General features: G+C 41.7%; 1 protein-coding gene across 1 annotated transcript in view; it reads right to left on the bottom strand.

Annotated features, from left to right (window-relative positions):
• LOC147683548 (serotransferrin-A-like) overlaps nucleotides 1-17,342 on the bottom strand; it is a 282,375-nt gene extending 265,033 nt beyond the window's left edge. Inside the window, exon 1 of the mRNA XM_086943940.1 lies at nucleotides 17,199-17,342. Coding sequence (XP_086800066.1) covers nucleotides 17,199-17,241 — 43 coding nt within the window. The 5' untranslated portion in view covers nucleotides 17,242-17,342. The remainder of the gene's footprint in view (nucleotides 1-17,198) is intronic.
• Nucleotides 17,343-18,134: the final 792 nt, after the last annotated feature.

Consider the following 18,134-nt stretch of genomic DNA (forward strand, 5'->3'; position numbering starts at 1 on the left):
CGGTGCCAGGCCCCAAGATAGGCCGCACCTTCGTCAGGGCAAGGAAAGGGAAGGAGGGGTTGTACTCGACAATAGGGAAAATACTTCTGATATCCAGGCACTCTGTAGAGAAAACACATCTTTTAGTATAATGTTTAGCCCCCATTTGAAGCAACATTTTACAATAATATATTCTGTGCTGATCACATAGTAATTAATCACAGTGAAGGATCCACAAGTACGAGAGACACTCATTGGTTATCCTCATCCTTTTCCTTTTTAAACAGTTTTCAGTATATCGATACATAGGGGAGCTGGTTGCATAATACTTCAGCACAATGGTAATATCATACATTGGGGGCATTGGTGAGCTCGAAAAATGGGTGACATACAGGATAGGGCTTAAAAACACACAGTTATTAGTAAGAATTCAAGATATCTACAAGACCGATGCAGTGGACCCTCATACACACAATCATTCACCTGTTTCATTACTTTTATACGGTGAGCATTGCTCATAAGAGCATTACTCCATTCATCTATCTTTTGTGTATAAAAATATACACACTTACGTAATCTATCACATGAGGCCTGGTTTTTAGGACGCTAATTCTTTCAGCATGTTTTCAAACCCCATAGCACATCACATTTGTTTATTATGGGCGTTACCTGGCATTCAAATACACATCCGCGGATAGCGTGCTGTTGGAAATTGATGGCCTGTTTTTTTTAATTGATGGCACGTTTTCGGCGCCTCCCTGATGTCCTACATAAAAGTGATTATCATATTTCAGAATCCAGTCTACCACTTACTGAACTGCTATTCTCTAGGATTTATATACCTCCCTTCTTACCTAAATAGTGGTTCTGGTGGACGAAAAGCGGGGCGTAGAGACAGGTTAGGATCGAGAATCGAGGTCTGCCTGAAACAGGGAGAGAAATCAATGAACCCCTTCCATGCTAATGACAAGGTCAACTCGTCATGGGCTTTACCTGCCCTGTGCTTATGACGAGTTGACCTTGTCATGAATAATGGGAAATAACGATGTTCAGCACCGGAGGGGAAAACGCCCTAGCAGCCAAGGTGTTAATAGCCCCTCCTTTCCAATGCTGGGATAAAGAGCATAGATGACTGGAGGTCAGGGGTTACCTGCTAGATTGCGTTTGCAGTTTAAACGGTTACATAGCTTTCCGTCCTCTGTATACCGATATGCTCGTGCGGTTAACAGCTCACACTGCGCATCCGCGTTATGGTTAGAAGGTCAGCCCAAGCGGCGGTTTCACCGAGGGGTGCCGTCGGGGTCTACCGGAAAAAAGGCGCAAATAAAGATTTAAATTTAAACTACACGTTACCACACATATGCGTGTAGAGAGATTATTTAGAAACACAGCAACTTAATACAATCTTGCGTTGCTCGATAAAAATAGATAAATGCAACACCTTCAGTGAGCTTCGACTAGTCTGGATTTCTAGCGCTTAACTGAAAAGAGTTTCAGAGCGTGGTACTTACACGGCCAGTGCTCGTGGAAATTCCTCTTCGTTTCACATCCGGCAGCCGGTGGACGACAGCTCAGCCCACCGCTTCCGCCTTTTTAAGGAGTGAAATCAGTGCCAAACGTCTTACAGGTGCGCTCGGACAATGAGCGGTACATGCGAGTTGGAAACTCCGGATCGGATTCCTGGTTTTTCACAAAACCCGGGGCGGAATGTGCCAATTCAGATCTTAATTTTGATTTTACAAGGTGCTATAAATAGCAACCAGAGTTTTAATAAATCGCATTTTCCCACGGGCATGCCTCATTTCGGTCTGTGATCGCCGCAATTCGGATTTTTATTTTAATTTTTCATAGTGCTGTAGGTAGCAAACAGGGTTTTACATAGTGCTATGGTAGCAAGCAGGGTTTTAGTAAATCGCATTTTCCCACGGGCATGCCTCATTCAGGCCTGTGTTCGCCGCATCCAATAAAAAGATCCAGAAGACCTCCCTCTTTTTCCGAATGGAGGTAGTGTTCTTGCCTGGGATTTCTCGGATCTTTTCTAAGATGGACCATCTTATGTCATCTTCAGTGTGTTTCATTTTGGTCCAGTGGGCAACGAGGGGAGCACCCTGTCTTTCATTTCGGACGTTTCCTTTGTGCTCACCCACTCTGGTTCTACATTCTCGACTGGTTTCGCCCACATATGGCAATCCGCAGGGGCAGATGATCACATAAATTATGTTGGATGATCGGCAGTTACTCATGGTATTCAGTTTTATCTGGCGACATCCGATGCTGAGAGATTCGCCCAAAATGGCGTTAGGGCATATGTGGCAACTACCACATCGATGGTTTCCTTTTATCGGCGATAGGACAAATATGCCTAATTGTTTTGGGCCAACTTGGCTCCGAACTGCACCTTGAACACGATGATTTCTCAAATTCTTGTTACGCCGAAAAGCAAAGATCGGTTTGGTAAGAATTCCCTCCCCTTCATTGCCATTCAAGATATGCCACTGAGAGTTTATGGCTTGGCGGATTTTGTCATTCACCGTAGAGTGATTGGTGATGCAGACCAGTCTGTCTAATTCACCTTTTGTTTGGGTCTGGAACATGCTTTCACGATTAAAGTATCTGGCCCTCTTAAAGGACTCCTTGATTAAACGATGGGGATACCCTCGTTTCATGAGTTTGACTTTCAGAAGGTCGGATTGTTCTAAGAAGTCACTCATCCGGGAGCAATTTCGTCTTAGTCGTAAGAACTGGCTGAAAGGGATAGAGTCCCGTTGACAACGGGGGTGGTAGCTTCCATACTCTAGGAGCGTGTTTTTGGCGGTGGGTTTAGTGTATAATGACACATATAGGCATTCGCCATTGTGTCTCACCCATAAGTCCAAAAACTCGACTTGTGTATTGCTCGCCTTGGCAGTGAGTTTAATATGTTCATCTGCTAGATTGATCCATTTGATGAATTCATCTAGAGAGTCCTGGTCGCCACTCCAAATAAAAAAGATGTCATCTATGAAGCGCGACCAGGCTCTCACATTTTCCAAAAACGGGGCCATTTCGTTGTAGATGTTTTTGTTTTCGAATTGGCCCATGTATAGACAAGCTATACTCGGTGCGCATGACGCCCCCATGCTCACCCCCTTGACCTGGTGGTAGAACTGTTGATTGAATTCAAAGTAATTTTTGTTCAGTACGATTTTCGAGAATTCGATAAGGAGCTGGGCATTGGGTAAGACATCTTCCTTCAGAAGCAGTTCTTCCAAGACCATAACGGCTCCTTCCTGAGGAATGTTAGAATAAAGCGATTCCACGTCCATGGTAACCATAAACTCTTTTTCCGGATCGAATACACAGATTTCCATCTTCCCGATGAAATCACCCGTGTCCCTGATGTACGATTTCAGTTTGCACACTAGGGGTTTCAAGAACTTGTCAATGTATTTGGACAGTGGTTCCGTAGCAGATCCAATAGTAGAGACAATTGGACGCATGGGAGGATTGGTTTGGCTTTTGTGCACTTTAGGGAGCCCGTAAATAATGGGCATTCTTGTGTGTGTGGGGGTTAGATTCTCTGCTTCTTTTGTGCAGATTATCCCCTCATCTGCTGCTTCTGTCACAATAGCTAGGATTTGTCGCTTCAGGTTCTCCTCAGGGCATCTCAGGATCCGCTTATAGTGGGCATCTGAGGCCAGAAGGCTGTCCATCTTTTCAATGTAGTCGCTGGTCGCAATAACCGCGATTCCTCCGCCTTTATCACATGGCTTGATCGTTAAATTAGAGTTATTTCTTAGGGCTTTCAAGCCCATCGTCTCCTTGACAGTAAGATTATGTTTGGGGGAGGGAGTGAATTTTAGTGCTTTTGTCAGTTTAAGGACAACCGCCTTTTCAAAGACCCCTACTTCCGGTCCCACAGTGTCAAGACCGGGGGTGAAATTAGAGGGAGGTTTTAGTCCAGACATGTTATCAGTGTTCTCACAATCAGGTCTATTTAGAAAGATTTTTTTTAGACGTATCTTTCTAAAGAAGGCATGTAGGTCTCTGAATATCCCAAACCTATCGACCTGAGTAGAGGGGACGTATGATAGACCATGAGTAAGTAGGGATAATGATTCTTCAGAGATATCAAGGTCAGATAGATTGAAGACCGGGATCTCTTTTACCTCCTCCAGTACTGTGTTTGCCGGGTTTGGATGTATCTCTGCGGAGGTCCCTGGCCTCGAACAAATTGAGGTTTCCGACTTCTCGGACGATGGTTGCCCCGGCGATTGCCTAAAAAATGATCCTGTCCATTTGATATATCGAACTGTTCAGTGTATTGTTGAAACCCATAGTTGTAATTGGGGTCATTGTTCATTTCATTCTCGCCCTCAGAGTCTGTTGAATTAGAGAACGTTTGTACTCGTCTCTTAGTGTCTCTCTGGTTACCAAATTGGTTCGTCCCTCCATTGGTGGTATAGAATTGGGGGTTCAGGTACGGATATGCTTTTTCTTGCGAAAAAAGTCTAACATCTTTTCTGAACTTTTCAACTTTTCTCTTTAACAGATAGTCAGCAAAAGAGTCCAGTTCGATGTTTATTTCCCCGAGAATCTGTTTCCCAAGGTCAGAAGGATTATCCTTTTTTAGCTTTTCTTCTAGTTCTTGGATCTCTTTGGCTAGCATAGACAGGACCTCATGTGCAGTCTCAATAATGAGCATCATATAGTCCCTGCTACATCTGTTGGAGATTAGAGTCCATTTTTCCAGAAAGTGGCGTAATTCCACAAATAGCCCGGGATGTTTTTAACCCTTAGGCCTATAGGTATTGTGCCTGCCTTCAAATAGTCTAGCATGAATTTAGCATGGGCTTCTGTTCTTATAGATTTCTTTTTTAAGTTAAAAAGTTTATCCCACTCGCCATCAATCTTTTTCCAACAGCACGCTATCCGCGGATGTGTATTTGAATGCCAGGTAACGCCCATAATAAACAAATGTGATGTGCTATGGGGTTTGAAAACATGCTGAAAGAATTAGCGTCCTAAAAACCAGGCCTCATGTGATAGATTACGTAAGTGTGTATATTTTTATACACAAAAGATAGATGAATGGAGTAATGCTCTTATGAGCAATGCTCACCGTATAAAAGTAATGAAACAGGTGAATGATTGTGTGTATGAGGGTCCACTGCATCGGTCTTGTAGATATCTTGAATTCTTACTAATAACTGTGTGTTTTTAAGCCCTATCCTGTATGTCACCCATTTTTCGAGCTCACCAATGCCCCCAATGTATGATATTACCATTGTGCTGAAGTGTTATGCAACCAGCTCCCCTATGTATCGATATACTGAAAACTGTTTAAAAAGGAAAAGGATGAGGATAACCAATGAGTGTCTCTCGTACTTGTGGATCCTTCACTGTGATTAATTACTATGTGATCAGCACAGAATATATTATTGTAAAATGTTGCTTCAAATAGGGGCTAAACATTATACTAAAAGATGTGTTTTCTCTACAGAGTGCCTGGATATCAGAAGTATTTTCCCTATTGTCGAGTACAACCCCTCCTTCCCTTTCCTTGCCCTGACGAAGGTGCGGCCTATCTTGGGGCCTGGCACCGAAACGCGCGTCGGCGTTGAAACCATCTACCCTGAACCTATTATCATCTATCCCCGACCTATGGCTGAGAGGAATGTTCAGGATGTTCTCAGTGCAATTTGTCTTAAATCTTATCTGAGTTGAATGTACGAATGAATATTGTATGAGTATGACTGGATGTGATGTATGAATATGTTGAAGTTTGAATGCTGGAAGGTTGATGGGTTGTATATATATTGTTTTACCTTGTAATTGTGATTTTTTTTCAAAATGATCATGTATAACTGTGCTATATAAAAATATATGAAGAAAATAAGAATAAAAATGATATTTTTTCTATAAAATTGCTTCTGTCTAAATCTAATCTGGCCTTGACTAATTGGTGAGCGCTTAAATGGGTGATTATTGAAAACTGTGGACTCTATAAGAGCCTATACTTGATTAAATACGTGGCAGATCTACTTCTTCCTTTATGTAATTTGACTGTCTACCTTATACACCTTATACTTCTTTTCGAAACGCTTATGTTTTGATATTCGTTTTTTCAGCCTTCCATAAGAATCCCTCTTTGACTCTGGAGCCCAGGGGCCTTGCATTGTCAATTTTCCACTGTATAAATTGGTGGGCACAGGGTAATTTTTCGACCCATTATCTTGTAGTAAATGTTGTTACAACAAATTTCTATCCATCCCCTGAATACAATAAAGGTCCCTCTTAATAACCCTCAGGTGCCCTTCACAGTCCTGCTGAAGACCCTCCTGTAAAGATTGGCTTTTCCTACACTCCCATTGGGTCGAAATGTCGACAGCTCCACTCTATGTGCCAAGTGTGGACGATAGTGATAACTTCCCTGAGTCAATTCTAACATTATGGTTCGGTAAATAGTTTTAGCCTTGGTTAAGGCTGGATAGGCCATTCATGTTTTGATGTATATATTGGTTGCTGCCCTCCCTTTCTAACTTACCTTCACTTTCGCACATTGCTGCACAAATACCTCCCTCTCCCCTTTTGCGCCACCTCTGCACAATTCTATTGACAAATGTACTGTATTTTAAACATATAAACATATGTTCAACATGATTAAATGTGTTTAACATGCAAAGTATTGTTTCTAATTATTTTAACAGGCAATGTTGAAATCCATGTTATAGTTTGCTTCCACTAGTTCTGGCTCAACAGCATAGGTTTGTGCTATGAAGTTCCCTGAGTTGTGGTCCTTAATAATTCCTCTGTGCACTACATCCATCTGAATATGCATTTAAAATTCTCCCGTGGTTTTCTACTCCACCATCAATAGATTTCGGAGTCCCTCTAAGTTTGCAGTTCAGGTAGGTCTCGCAAATTACTGCTAGATGGAGACTAAAGACTTGTGTCATGTTTAATCCATTTGAGATGAAGGCGTCCATTAAATTACAACAATAGAAACACTTTGACAACTTCAGGTGTTGACATGTTCACAATACTGCATTTATGCAATTAGATTTAGATACAATCAAACTTCACTTGAAGCTTTACCAGTGGTGGTTCAGTTCAATTCAAAGACTTCAATATGTTTAGTTGTTACAAATTGCCAAGAATAAAGCAGAAATGACATACCAAATATTTTTTAAAAAGTGGCATTATATGCTGCCATTTTTCTTCCCAAAATGTGGTTATTCAAAGTGATACTGACATCATTCACTGCAAAAAAATTTAGCAGTCAAGTCTTTCAGAAGAAATACATGGGTGGATCATATTATTTTTCCTGTGCACAGCACCAAAAATGTCTTTTAAAAAGGAAATTGCAGAGTTTGACACTGTTTAGAAAATATGTCTCATGTGGCAAAATCACATGCATGTAAGTTATGGGAACACATTGTACAAAGGTAATTGATGTTGGATTTCTGGAGAATTGATACATCTTCTAGTAGCTTCTAGCGGGTGCCTTCTCTGTGGGTATCTTGGCTACATGCGAAATCATATTAAAAATGCTGAAATATTCAGAATATGACAATAGGTAGGTAGTAAGTGAAGCCACTTATGCTAAGACATTATTAGTATTTACATTTCAGAATCCCCATTCAAGATCTCCATTTAATTGTGTTACTAATATGCCCTATTGGGGAAATGCCATGCAACTAAACTTGTACTGAATTATTGTAACAGTTCTGATCAGTGTAGAACATCTGGTATTTGTACAAGGTGTTCTTGACACAGGAACATAAGCACCTGCACATATTTAGTGTACTGAAAAGCTATCTGCATTTAAACAAGAACATAAACTATTTACGGCTTTAGGATCCTGCATGGGATGGGATGTTTCAACGCACCAGAACTTTTCGGTTAGAATTCACTGGAGGTGATGTCAAAGGAGTTCCCATAGACTAAATTCATCTCACTGTGTAAAGAAAACCTGGTAATTACAAAATGCAGCCAAATGTAATGTGTTCGGAGAGGCTGAAGAGCAAGTAAAGGTTCATTGAAAAAAAATAATGTAAATATATGAAGCAAAACAACCAGATATTATAATAAAAGTCCAATATTTATGTGTATTTATTTGCAAGTACCCATTTCGAACATTTTAGGATTCCTGGGCAAGTTTAGATCAGGAGATATTTATATGTAGCAAAAAAAGCTTTAAAGAATGGGAAAAGTTGTGCATATTTCGAAATTATGTTCTGAAAAATACAATAAAATAAGGATTGCGAGGTTTAGAAGCCACTCAAAAACTCTAATTACCAATCAAGTTGAGAGAAGGCAAGAAGATGCCCTGGGGAAAAGGTACTTTGAGAAATAAGTTAATATTAATTTGTAATAGTCTTAACATCCAGTGTGAAGACTACACATGCATCAAGGATGAGCCAAAGTTGCTGACTGTCCAATAATATGCAGGTTTAGACTCTATGTTAAAAGGGTAATGAAACACATAAGAAGTGGATATTTTAATTTCAACTTTGCAGCTCTGTCTAACTTTACTTTATGTCAGCAAAGGTGCACTTTAAGGAACTTCAGTGTTTTGAAATGCCAAGATCCCACAAGGAGTCAAGGTCCCTGTTCTATCGCACTTTGATTGACTGTCTGCCACTTTCACTCCACCTGCCTCCAACTCTTTAACACTTGAGCTGACACAGAGCATGAGTTTACATTTTAATTTTATCTATGGAAGTGCGTATGACTTTACTCTATGTCTATATGAGTGCACCTCATAGCCTTAGGCTGATCGCAGCAATGCCTAGACCCTCCAGGAAGTCAATAGCCCCTGTCTGTCAATCAGTAATTACTAGCACCCTCCCTTGGATTTAGCCACTGCCTTCACTTTAACTCTTGAGATGCTGTGGAGTGTTGGGGACATTGGAATTTCAACTTTGGACTTTACACTTTATTTAAACCAGTTCACCATATAGAACTAGCCTCCTATGTTCTGGTAAAGCTTCAGACTGATAGTGCACCAGGGCCCAGCAGGAAAACAGTGTCTCTGTCTTTTATGCTGTGATTAATTGACTTGCTCCTTGCCTCGCCCCATACCGCTTCTCTACTGCTCAAGTTGACTCAACTCATCTACTCCTTTTTTGATGATCAAGCTGTCAGTGTCCAAAGTGTGCTAACTATGTTGCTGGTGAGTCAACCAGATGGTAGACAAAGGACTGAAATTCTGCCCAATTTACATTTTTTTAGCTCCTAAACATAGAGGTATTTTTTACTTATTTATTTTGTTATTTGGATTGGCCTGTTTTGCATCTGGATCCACATGTTGAAATGACTATTAAGGTGCTGCATGAGTGTTCTATTTTCTTAAGAAGTTATATCAATTTTGAAATAAAGTGAGAAGTGCTGTACTAGAGAAAATCATATATACCGAAACGTATTCCCAATAAGTGATAAAAATGTTTTGTATTACTAACTTTTATTTCTACAGTGGATACCTGCACCGATATCAAGCATCTTGTTCTATAGAAAGGGTTGTTGTGAAATCACAGGTTGAAACAGAAATACTGAATGTTAATATGTAGTCAACGAGTCGTTAGTTAGTCATTACCAAGAATCTAAATCTGGCCCTCTATGCTTAGCCCTCGGGTGCAATTGGGTTATAAAAAGAATGTTGAGTTTGAATATGCATGATTACTCTCTTCCAGACATTGAGGTCCATTTTAAGGTTAAATTAGGTAAGGTACGCCTAGTTCCAACTCTTATAGCATTGTCCCCATTAAGGACTCATCGCCACACTCTTAAGAAGCCTTTAGGGAAACAAGTGTCTCTTTGATAGGGCAAGTTAATCACTGGTTAAATTTAATAGCTTCTCCTATTTTTAATGTGTTTCATTCTTACCATTTCCCAGGCGACTCATTTGGCCTCTCTTGAGCACTGCTTAAACTGAATAGAGTTTTACCTTCTTTATTAAATCTTATAAAAAAAACAACTATAAACTGTGACCGAGCCTGTTTGTGGTTTCTTACATTCTGAAGGCATTGACTGACTAATCAAGAAAAAAATATAATTTGTACATTGTCTTCTACTCAAAAGGGTTTGACATTAAATGAGGTATCCGTACCAGCGGGCCTTGATGGCTTTTTCCAGTCATGGCTCACAAGTTGAGCTGTGTGATACTTATCAATGTGATCCTTCAGTAGTGAGTCGAAGCAAAAAGAAGAATTCTAAATTCAGACAGCATTAAAATGCCTACAGAAGCAAGATCCAATACATGCTTTTAAACAATGTTGCTCAGATTCTATCATCAACAACTAAATAAAATAAATTGGGATAACATGGACATTCTGTGAAATCCTCAAAGCTGGAAATGTATTTTCTATTTTATAATCAAGGAATTCAGAAATCTTGCTAAAATATAACAGGCAAAAAAGAAGAGAATGGTCGAAATGCCTCCCTCCGAGGGAATGTTGTCATTTTTGGTGCCTAATTCAAAAGTGATTTTGCTCCCTTCTCCAAAACGATCTACAGGCCATTTGTCGTGGCCATTTCTGAACCTGAGGCTCCAGTTATTCACTCTGCAGTTTGCAATGTAGGTTGAACTCAACAGGTTCCAGCTTTTGTAAATAGTCCTACTCAGCAGTTTGAAACTATGATTTAGGATTCTATAAATCAATGTGTTTGATCACCTGGTATTATAAAACATCTTTCTGTTTACAAAGACCAAAAGCCAGCATTTCAAATTTGTTTTTCTTCTACAATTGTAGATTTTGTGGCTCTGTTCCCTCGAAATGAATAGTGTCTGAATCTTCAAAGAATATTAGAACTATTTTTTTCCTTTTCAAATTTACAAATAATATAACACTCCAAATATAGTCTTTGTAAATGTATAGAGTTTGCTGTTACACGGATTATTCTAGTAAACAAAGCTTTCGTTGATTTGATGAACACTTAGATGATTTCCCCATGAAGGATATTGTGTCCATCTCTCCTCTTAATACAGTCACTTCAAAACAAGAGCTCAAAACCAGAATTGGCTATTTGGGGCTCTATGGTCCTCATCTACTTTGATGTAAGGTCTTCTGAACTAATTTAAACCATGTTGTTATTTTTGCTTTAACCCCCATAAGACTCTATAGTAGTTTAAACCTCCCATACTCAAACTCAAGTGCACATTTACTAAAGATCAAAAAAGATAAAAAAATAAGACTATTTATAATAAATAGCAAAAAATAGTAAATATTGTTGGTTAGAAGCAGTTACTCTGTGTGGATATCGTGAAGACACTTAACTCACTTCATCCAAATTATGACCCATATATTAATCCTATCATAATGTTTTTTAAGATATTAGGTAACTGTCAGCTCTCTTGCTGGGGTTGAGGCAAGGAACTAGGGCCCAGATTTACTAAAAATATCATGCAACACAGTGCAGCAAGTAAAGTTGCTGCACTGTGTTTCGTGAACTGGAGAAAAGAGAACAACGCCTTATCTACTAAGATGTGGCGGTGTCCTCTCCCTCCCTGCGCTGACGCACTTTTGTCTGCCATGCACCATTGTAGACTCCCTTGGGCTATAGTGACAGGCTGTTTGCGTTGTGGTAGGCATAGGTTTGGTTTTAGGTTGTCCCTTTCAGTACAGAGACTATGCTTTTAGGCTTTTCCCACTTTATATGTGTGTTGTAGAATGCAGCCCACATATAAAAAGGGAAAAATTTGAAGAAATTAATCATTTGTTATGCCTTGCTCAAGGAGGCATAGGCTTTTGATACAAATTCCTATAAATTAATCTTTGCAGAAATAAATTTGCATCAAGACACATGGGGGCAGATTCACAAGCCCCTATCGCCACCACAATGTCACTTTCAGTGGCAATAGGGGCCTAGCCTTATTCACAAGGCAGCGATAAGCCACTTGATGGTGCTTAACGCTGTATTGTGAATAGGCCCCCTTTCAAGGTGTGTTTAACGTGAAAGTGGGTGTTGTGGTGGGCATTCCACCGCAACACCCATTGATATTCACGCTGCTCTCTATTCACAAGGGCAGCGTAAATATGAGCTAACACCAAACTTAAGACCAGGAAAACTCTGGTCTTAAGTTGGCGGTACGAAGAGAAAAAAAAATGTCTCCTCGATTTTGCATTTTCCATGTGTGCTGCCATGTGCTATTTTTGTTTATGTACAGGAAGGTGTCCCTCACTGTACATAAACAAACCTTTTTTTTAAATACCATTTTGTAACTAACATGTGTGCTGCATGAAGCAGCACACATGTAAGTTACAAACTGGCATTTTCGGTTTGTTCATGTGCAGGAAGGGACACCTTCCTGTACATAAACAAACTTCCCTGCTTGCAGACACCCTTGCACTTGGTGCAACAGTGCCTGCATTGGTGCTAAGTTGTGAAACTTAGCGCCATCGCAGGGGGAAAAGCAAGGCTGAACCATGTCCTTGCCAATATGGTGCAGCCTTGCTTTTCCGAAGTGGCAGAGAGAGGCGTTAAGCCAAGAAGGCTAACGCCTCTCTCCGCCACTTCCTTGTGAATTTCCCCCATGGTTGGTTGGATGGGACACCCCTGTATCACCCATGGAACGCCCATTTGATGCAAAGTAACGCAAGGCAGTGCATTATGCTGCACTGTGTTACTTTTGGATACAATCCAACGCAAATTATGATTTGGGGCGGACTGCAAATACCACCATTACACTTTGCATCGAGTTTGCAGTAAAAAAGTAATGAAAACTGTTTGCAAATCTCTGCCATTGTGTTGCATATATTAACATGATAGTCACAGCACCACTACGTCCGATACTCTTCACATGCAGTCCACTTCATGCCGCATCACAATCACATTGCGTCTAGAATTAACAGATCAAAAGCCAGGGAGTTGTGGCGAATGGGCATGTGGTGTTTGGCCTGTCAGAGGCCATGGAGTGGGACAGCTGGGTCAGACTGATGCTCTTCCAGACCAGGGTAGAAAACATCAGCACAAAAAGCGAGTTTGCTGAGGACACCTTTACCCGGCAACACTTCATTAATTGCTCCTATCTTCTCACTCCCATGAGTTCTGTGTACCCACATCTTTGTTGTTTTTCTCCCCTTTTTGGTTCTCTCTTGTGTAGGTCTTTGTTAGTTGTTAGCTTCTCTGTTTTGCCTCTTTGTTGATGTTTTTCCATCTTCCACCCTCAACTGTATTACCTCAAGTGTCTGGGTACTACGCCTTTAGCTTGGTGGGCTTTGGAGTTATTACAATAGAATCAGCAAATAGTTGTTTGATTAAAACACAAAAAAAAATTATATCTAATATTTTTAAGTTGTCTTATGCCTCTTCTGATTGGGGTAAGGTCTGAGTGTTGTGAAGATCCACATCCTGCTAAATGTCGACCTAGGCCAGAATGTATATCAGAACTAACTAAATCTCTATGGGCCAGATGTATGAAGTATTTTTGCATGCGCAAACGGGTTTGTGACCCGTTTGCGCATGCAAAAATACCAATGGCCCTTGTAAAAAATGCTAATTAATGAGTCACGATTTATTTGTGACTCGCTAATAAGGATTTACGACTAGCTATCAGGAAGGGGTGTTTCAAGGGTGTCTCTTTCCAATAGTGAGTCTGACCCCTATGTATGGCTGTTTTGTGACCGTAATTGCGGTCGCAAAGCAGCCACAATTTACCACCTACTTCAAGTAGGTGGTAAAGCATTCACAAATGGGTAGGAGTCCCCAGATGCAAACCCTTTGGGAATGCATGGGAAAATATTTTTTAAGGGCAAGCAGTGGTCCCAGAGACTACTGACTGCCCTTAAAAAATTAAAGTAAAACGTTTAATGTATTTCTTTTTAAATGCATCCTGTTTTCCTTTAAGGAAAACGGGCTGCATTGTTTTTAAAAAACTGCTTTATTTAAAAGCAGTCCCAGACATGACGTTCTGCTGAGCCCAGCAGGCCATCATCCATGTAAAGGCCAGCCATTCCCAATCGGGTTGCAGATTGCGAGTGGCTCTTTAATATTCATGAGCCACGCTTTTTGCGACCCCATTGGGAATCACTAACAGTGTCTCTGGCACCATTGTATATTTGCTTTTGTGACTCGCAAATTGTGACTCGTAATTTTCCTTAATTTGTGAGTCGCAAAAGCAAATGGTCGTACATCTGGCCCCTAGTGCATAATTGAGCACAGGTAATTAGGGCAAAATTCCAATGCATTGTGCTAAGAAGCTTCAAAAAGGCACCTGTTACAGAATCTGTGAATAAAGTACATAGTGCTGATGCATTTTACGGAGGTTTCAAAGTCATTTTCATCTAGCAGCAGTGGCACAGACACCCACTGGAAGTCAGTCTCCATTCACGTAAACATTGAAGATGGACTTCCAAAACTGAGGATTCTCAGTGACGGGACATGGAAGACCTGGCTGCTTCATGCAGACCTCTATGCATAGTGAGGCTCCTGTCATTTCCTGGCACCCTGACCATGCTTAGAGTGCGCTCTCTAGGCAACCAGGTCAATCCCTTAAGGTATTGCAAATCTAGTACAAGATAGAAACAGACTGTGTTAAAGGCCTGCAAATAAGATGGGTGGGTCGACCTACGACACAAGCTGCCACAACTCCTTTCCTTAGCCCGAAATGAAAGAGCAAGGATTTATGGGACATACAAAAAATTATAACATATGGCTAACTGACTTGTAATTGAACCCTTGGAGACCAATGTACTAAGCACTTCATCTCACACCCTTGCGAGGACAGTGTGCCAGTCTGTCACGGTCTGAGCAATGACTTGACTAGCGATCGCCTATCTACATGAGCATAAGAGGATCTTCAGACTTGACACCCTGCCCAAAATCATGGTCCCTTCGGCTTAGCAAGTGTAAGGGAAATCAGGACTTTAATGGTTGTGTAGTCTCTGGTGATGTTGCTAAACTTGTATTCTCTTCCTCTTCTTTCCTCCTTCGAAAGGTGAATAATACAGCAGTTGTAAGTAACCCTGCCTTAAGAAAGGTGCATGTCCACTGCCCATGTCATCATCTCACATCTCACCTGGTCACTCCAAGCAGTAAGACAACTTTGACATCAGGTTGACCTCACATTGGCGCCGAGATGCTCCCTGGAGCGATTGTAGCGCGGTATAAATGGGCAATTACATTACATTACATTCTTGGCCATTTGTCACCATTGAACTCATTCAACAGCATCGTGCCTTGTGCATGTTCATATGTGGATGACTGGGCCGTCTCTGATGACCCCATTTTTGGTGTACCCTGCTGCCCTTCTGGGTATGATTGTGCTGTGCGGGTAGCTCTGTTTGAGCACCCCTACCACCTGCAACTGCCCTACATATAACACATACGGTCCAGGTAGATCCATCCTCTTTCCCGTTTCTTCTTCCCTCCCTCTGGCTTCCTAACAGATTCACAAAGCTTTGCAGAGTGGTTGGCCTGTCTGCTGCAGTCATCATGGCATATAAACTAATTGCTCACTATTATATTTTGTGTGAGCTTGTCTCACACGTCATCCATCCTCTATCACACTGCTTGGCACTGCGCAGCACGACAAGATCAGAGCCCCTCCCCGACCACTCACATACAACCCTGAAACACTTCCCACTAGGATCACAACAAACACAACACTCTGCCAACCACACTCACCCATAGTTTAGCATGCCACATGTCCAATAACATGCTTCAGTTCTCCACCAATGTATATGATGCTCTATATAATTTCTGCAATTCAATACGAATGTTTAGGGGAGATCCATGTTGTTGCCAAAATACACATTACTGTGGGGGAGGAGTAGTGATCACTATTTGAAAAAACCCTGGAAATGAACATAACAATTCAATGACGTATAAAAGACAAACAAAAGTGTGTACCTGGTCTTCTTTCACGTGGCAAGGCAAGGGTGTTGCCGTTGTAATACTTCATTAACAGATTCGCTGATCTCTTTTCAGAAAGGAGCTGTGAGTGGTGCATGGCATCATTTTTTTTTTCATTAGTGCTCATGTAACCCGAGCACGGCAGACAGCAGACACAAATGATGATGCTTCTTCTACTTTAACAACAAAATAATACCAGCAAGAAATCATGAAATGAATGTGCTGCCGAAAGTATAGTTTTTCACCCCCGATGCTAAGAAGAATCACTGAGAGTTGGCCCTCTACTCTGGGAGACACAACTGCGAAACAAACGTTTCAAGTGGCAATGTAGCGCTCACGGGCCATCAAGCATTTCCTTCTATTTAAGTGCTGATGGGCAAAGCACCTCTCTCAATGTGCCTCTACTATAACCTAAAGCATCCCCATCGAATGCTCTGCAGTCTCTCACCTATGGATCTCCCCACTTCGCCTGAGCCCTGGTCTACAGCCTCCTCCCTTGTTCTACAATGAACCTCGTGGGTTTGAAAACGCATCACACACGATCTGCTGGTACACAATCAGGAATGCCGCCACGAGCACGTGCAACGAAATGGTGCCCATGCACCCCCTACACCAGTACAAAAAAATGGATTTTATCGGTAGAAATTCACTCGAGTTTTGAAATTTGTAAGTGCTGTAATCTTAAGGTGTTAATATTTCTATTACAGAGTATCAATTTACATTTAGAGCGCAATTATCCTCAATGTATTGACTTGCGAGTACACAGCGGTCGGTAGGGCTTGCAAGGATTTGAACTCATGATCACATAATGCCAGAAGGCACCGGGTTCGCTGGCCTATCTTGTCAATGAAAGGCTTTCAATTCTGCCTTCTCACTCTTCTCTCTCCACCCTTCTTAACCACAATAGTGAGGCCTACATACATGCGACATTCGCCTTGTAATGTTATTCTTTCGGTGAACCAGAAGAGATGAGATCACAAAAAGGGAAATGCCCATGATAGTCTGTGATTCGTTATTGGCACCCTCTCTGGCACATTGTTCTGTGATGTCCCTGAGTGCTCTTTTGTGCACAGGAATTTGTGCCAAGCGCCCCAGTAGTAACTTGAGAGCTCTATTGTCCCAACACGACCCGTCCCCCGAATAAAGTCGACATGAAAACAATGCCCTTCAGACTTTCCAATGCAGAGCCCAGCAACTGATGTATGCCCTGGAAAGGTTTCAAACCAGCCCCACCCTGCAGCCGGCCAAGACTAGAATGGTGCCGTGAGGACAGTTTGGGGTCATGCTCGGCCATCCTGCTCTGTTTTAGTGGGCCCCTCACACTCATTTGCCCCGGTGCCACTGCACCTGCTGCACTATTAAGAACTACACCCGCGATCACTTACCAATCAGACCAAAGAAGAGCGTAAGTCGGAAGACAGGCGCCATTTCCCTTCCTTCGCCCGCAGTGTGTGGTCACAATGTCTGCCCTCCAGAGTGTGGCGCCCAGGCAGCGGCGATGCCCTTTGTATGGAGGGCAGGATTAGTTGCGTAAATAGGAGCAGTGACCTCGCAGTGTTTACCCATCGTCCTTTCCCAAAAGTTTCCCTTTGAAACCCCTATCTCCAGTTACAGCTCATCTACTCCACCTCCACTCTCCTCAGTGTTTTGTGCACAATGCCCTTTCATCCTGGCACGTAAAGACAGAGCAGACGGAGTGGTCAAGGTGAGGGCTCGGCGAGGGGGTGCGGGACAGGTCTATTCAAAGGGTAGCCCGCTGCACGACATGCCTCTCTCCTCGGGGGCGTTGCCAGTGAGGGTGACCCGTGCTACCACAGCTAAAGCCAACCCTGGTAAACTTCCAGAAGCGACTGAGCAACTCATGTCGACAGTATTTTATTGATCAACGTTTCTGTCTAGCATGAGTTTCTCTGTAGCGTGGCGCCGCTTCTGCCTTTCGAATATAAAATGTTTCTTCCTAGATGAGTAATAGATACTCCAACCCCCAGCCAAAAGAATGCAACAGAGCTCAATCACTGTTTAGATCAAGACATTAAAGTAACAGGGTATGAATTTGACACAGAAACAAATATTAAAAAGTAATCTGTTTAAAAAACAATTCGGTTGTAGCAGCAGGACATTGATTCTATTTCTACCACAAATATGTTAGTTTGTGACAAAATACGTGAGCGCACAAAATGACACGCAGCTGAGTACAAGAAAATAGATTCAGGATTTGCAAAAAAAATATTTTTGGAGAAGGCTGAAAATTAGTTGACCCGGTGGTGATTAACAAATAAAACTTAACCGGGTCATGGCTTCCAACGGCAAAGATAACAGAC

This window comes from Lissotriton vulgaris, chromosome 11, assembly GCF_964263255.1.
Source record: "Lissotriton vulgaris chromosome 11, aLisVul1.2, whole genome shotgun sequence".
Taxonomy (NCBI): Eukaryota; Metazoa; Chordata; class Amphibia; order Caudata; family Salamandridae; genus Lissotriton; species Lissotriton vulgaris.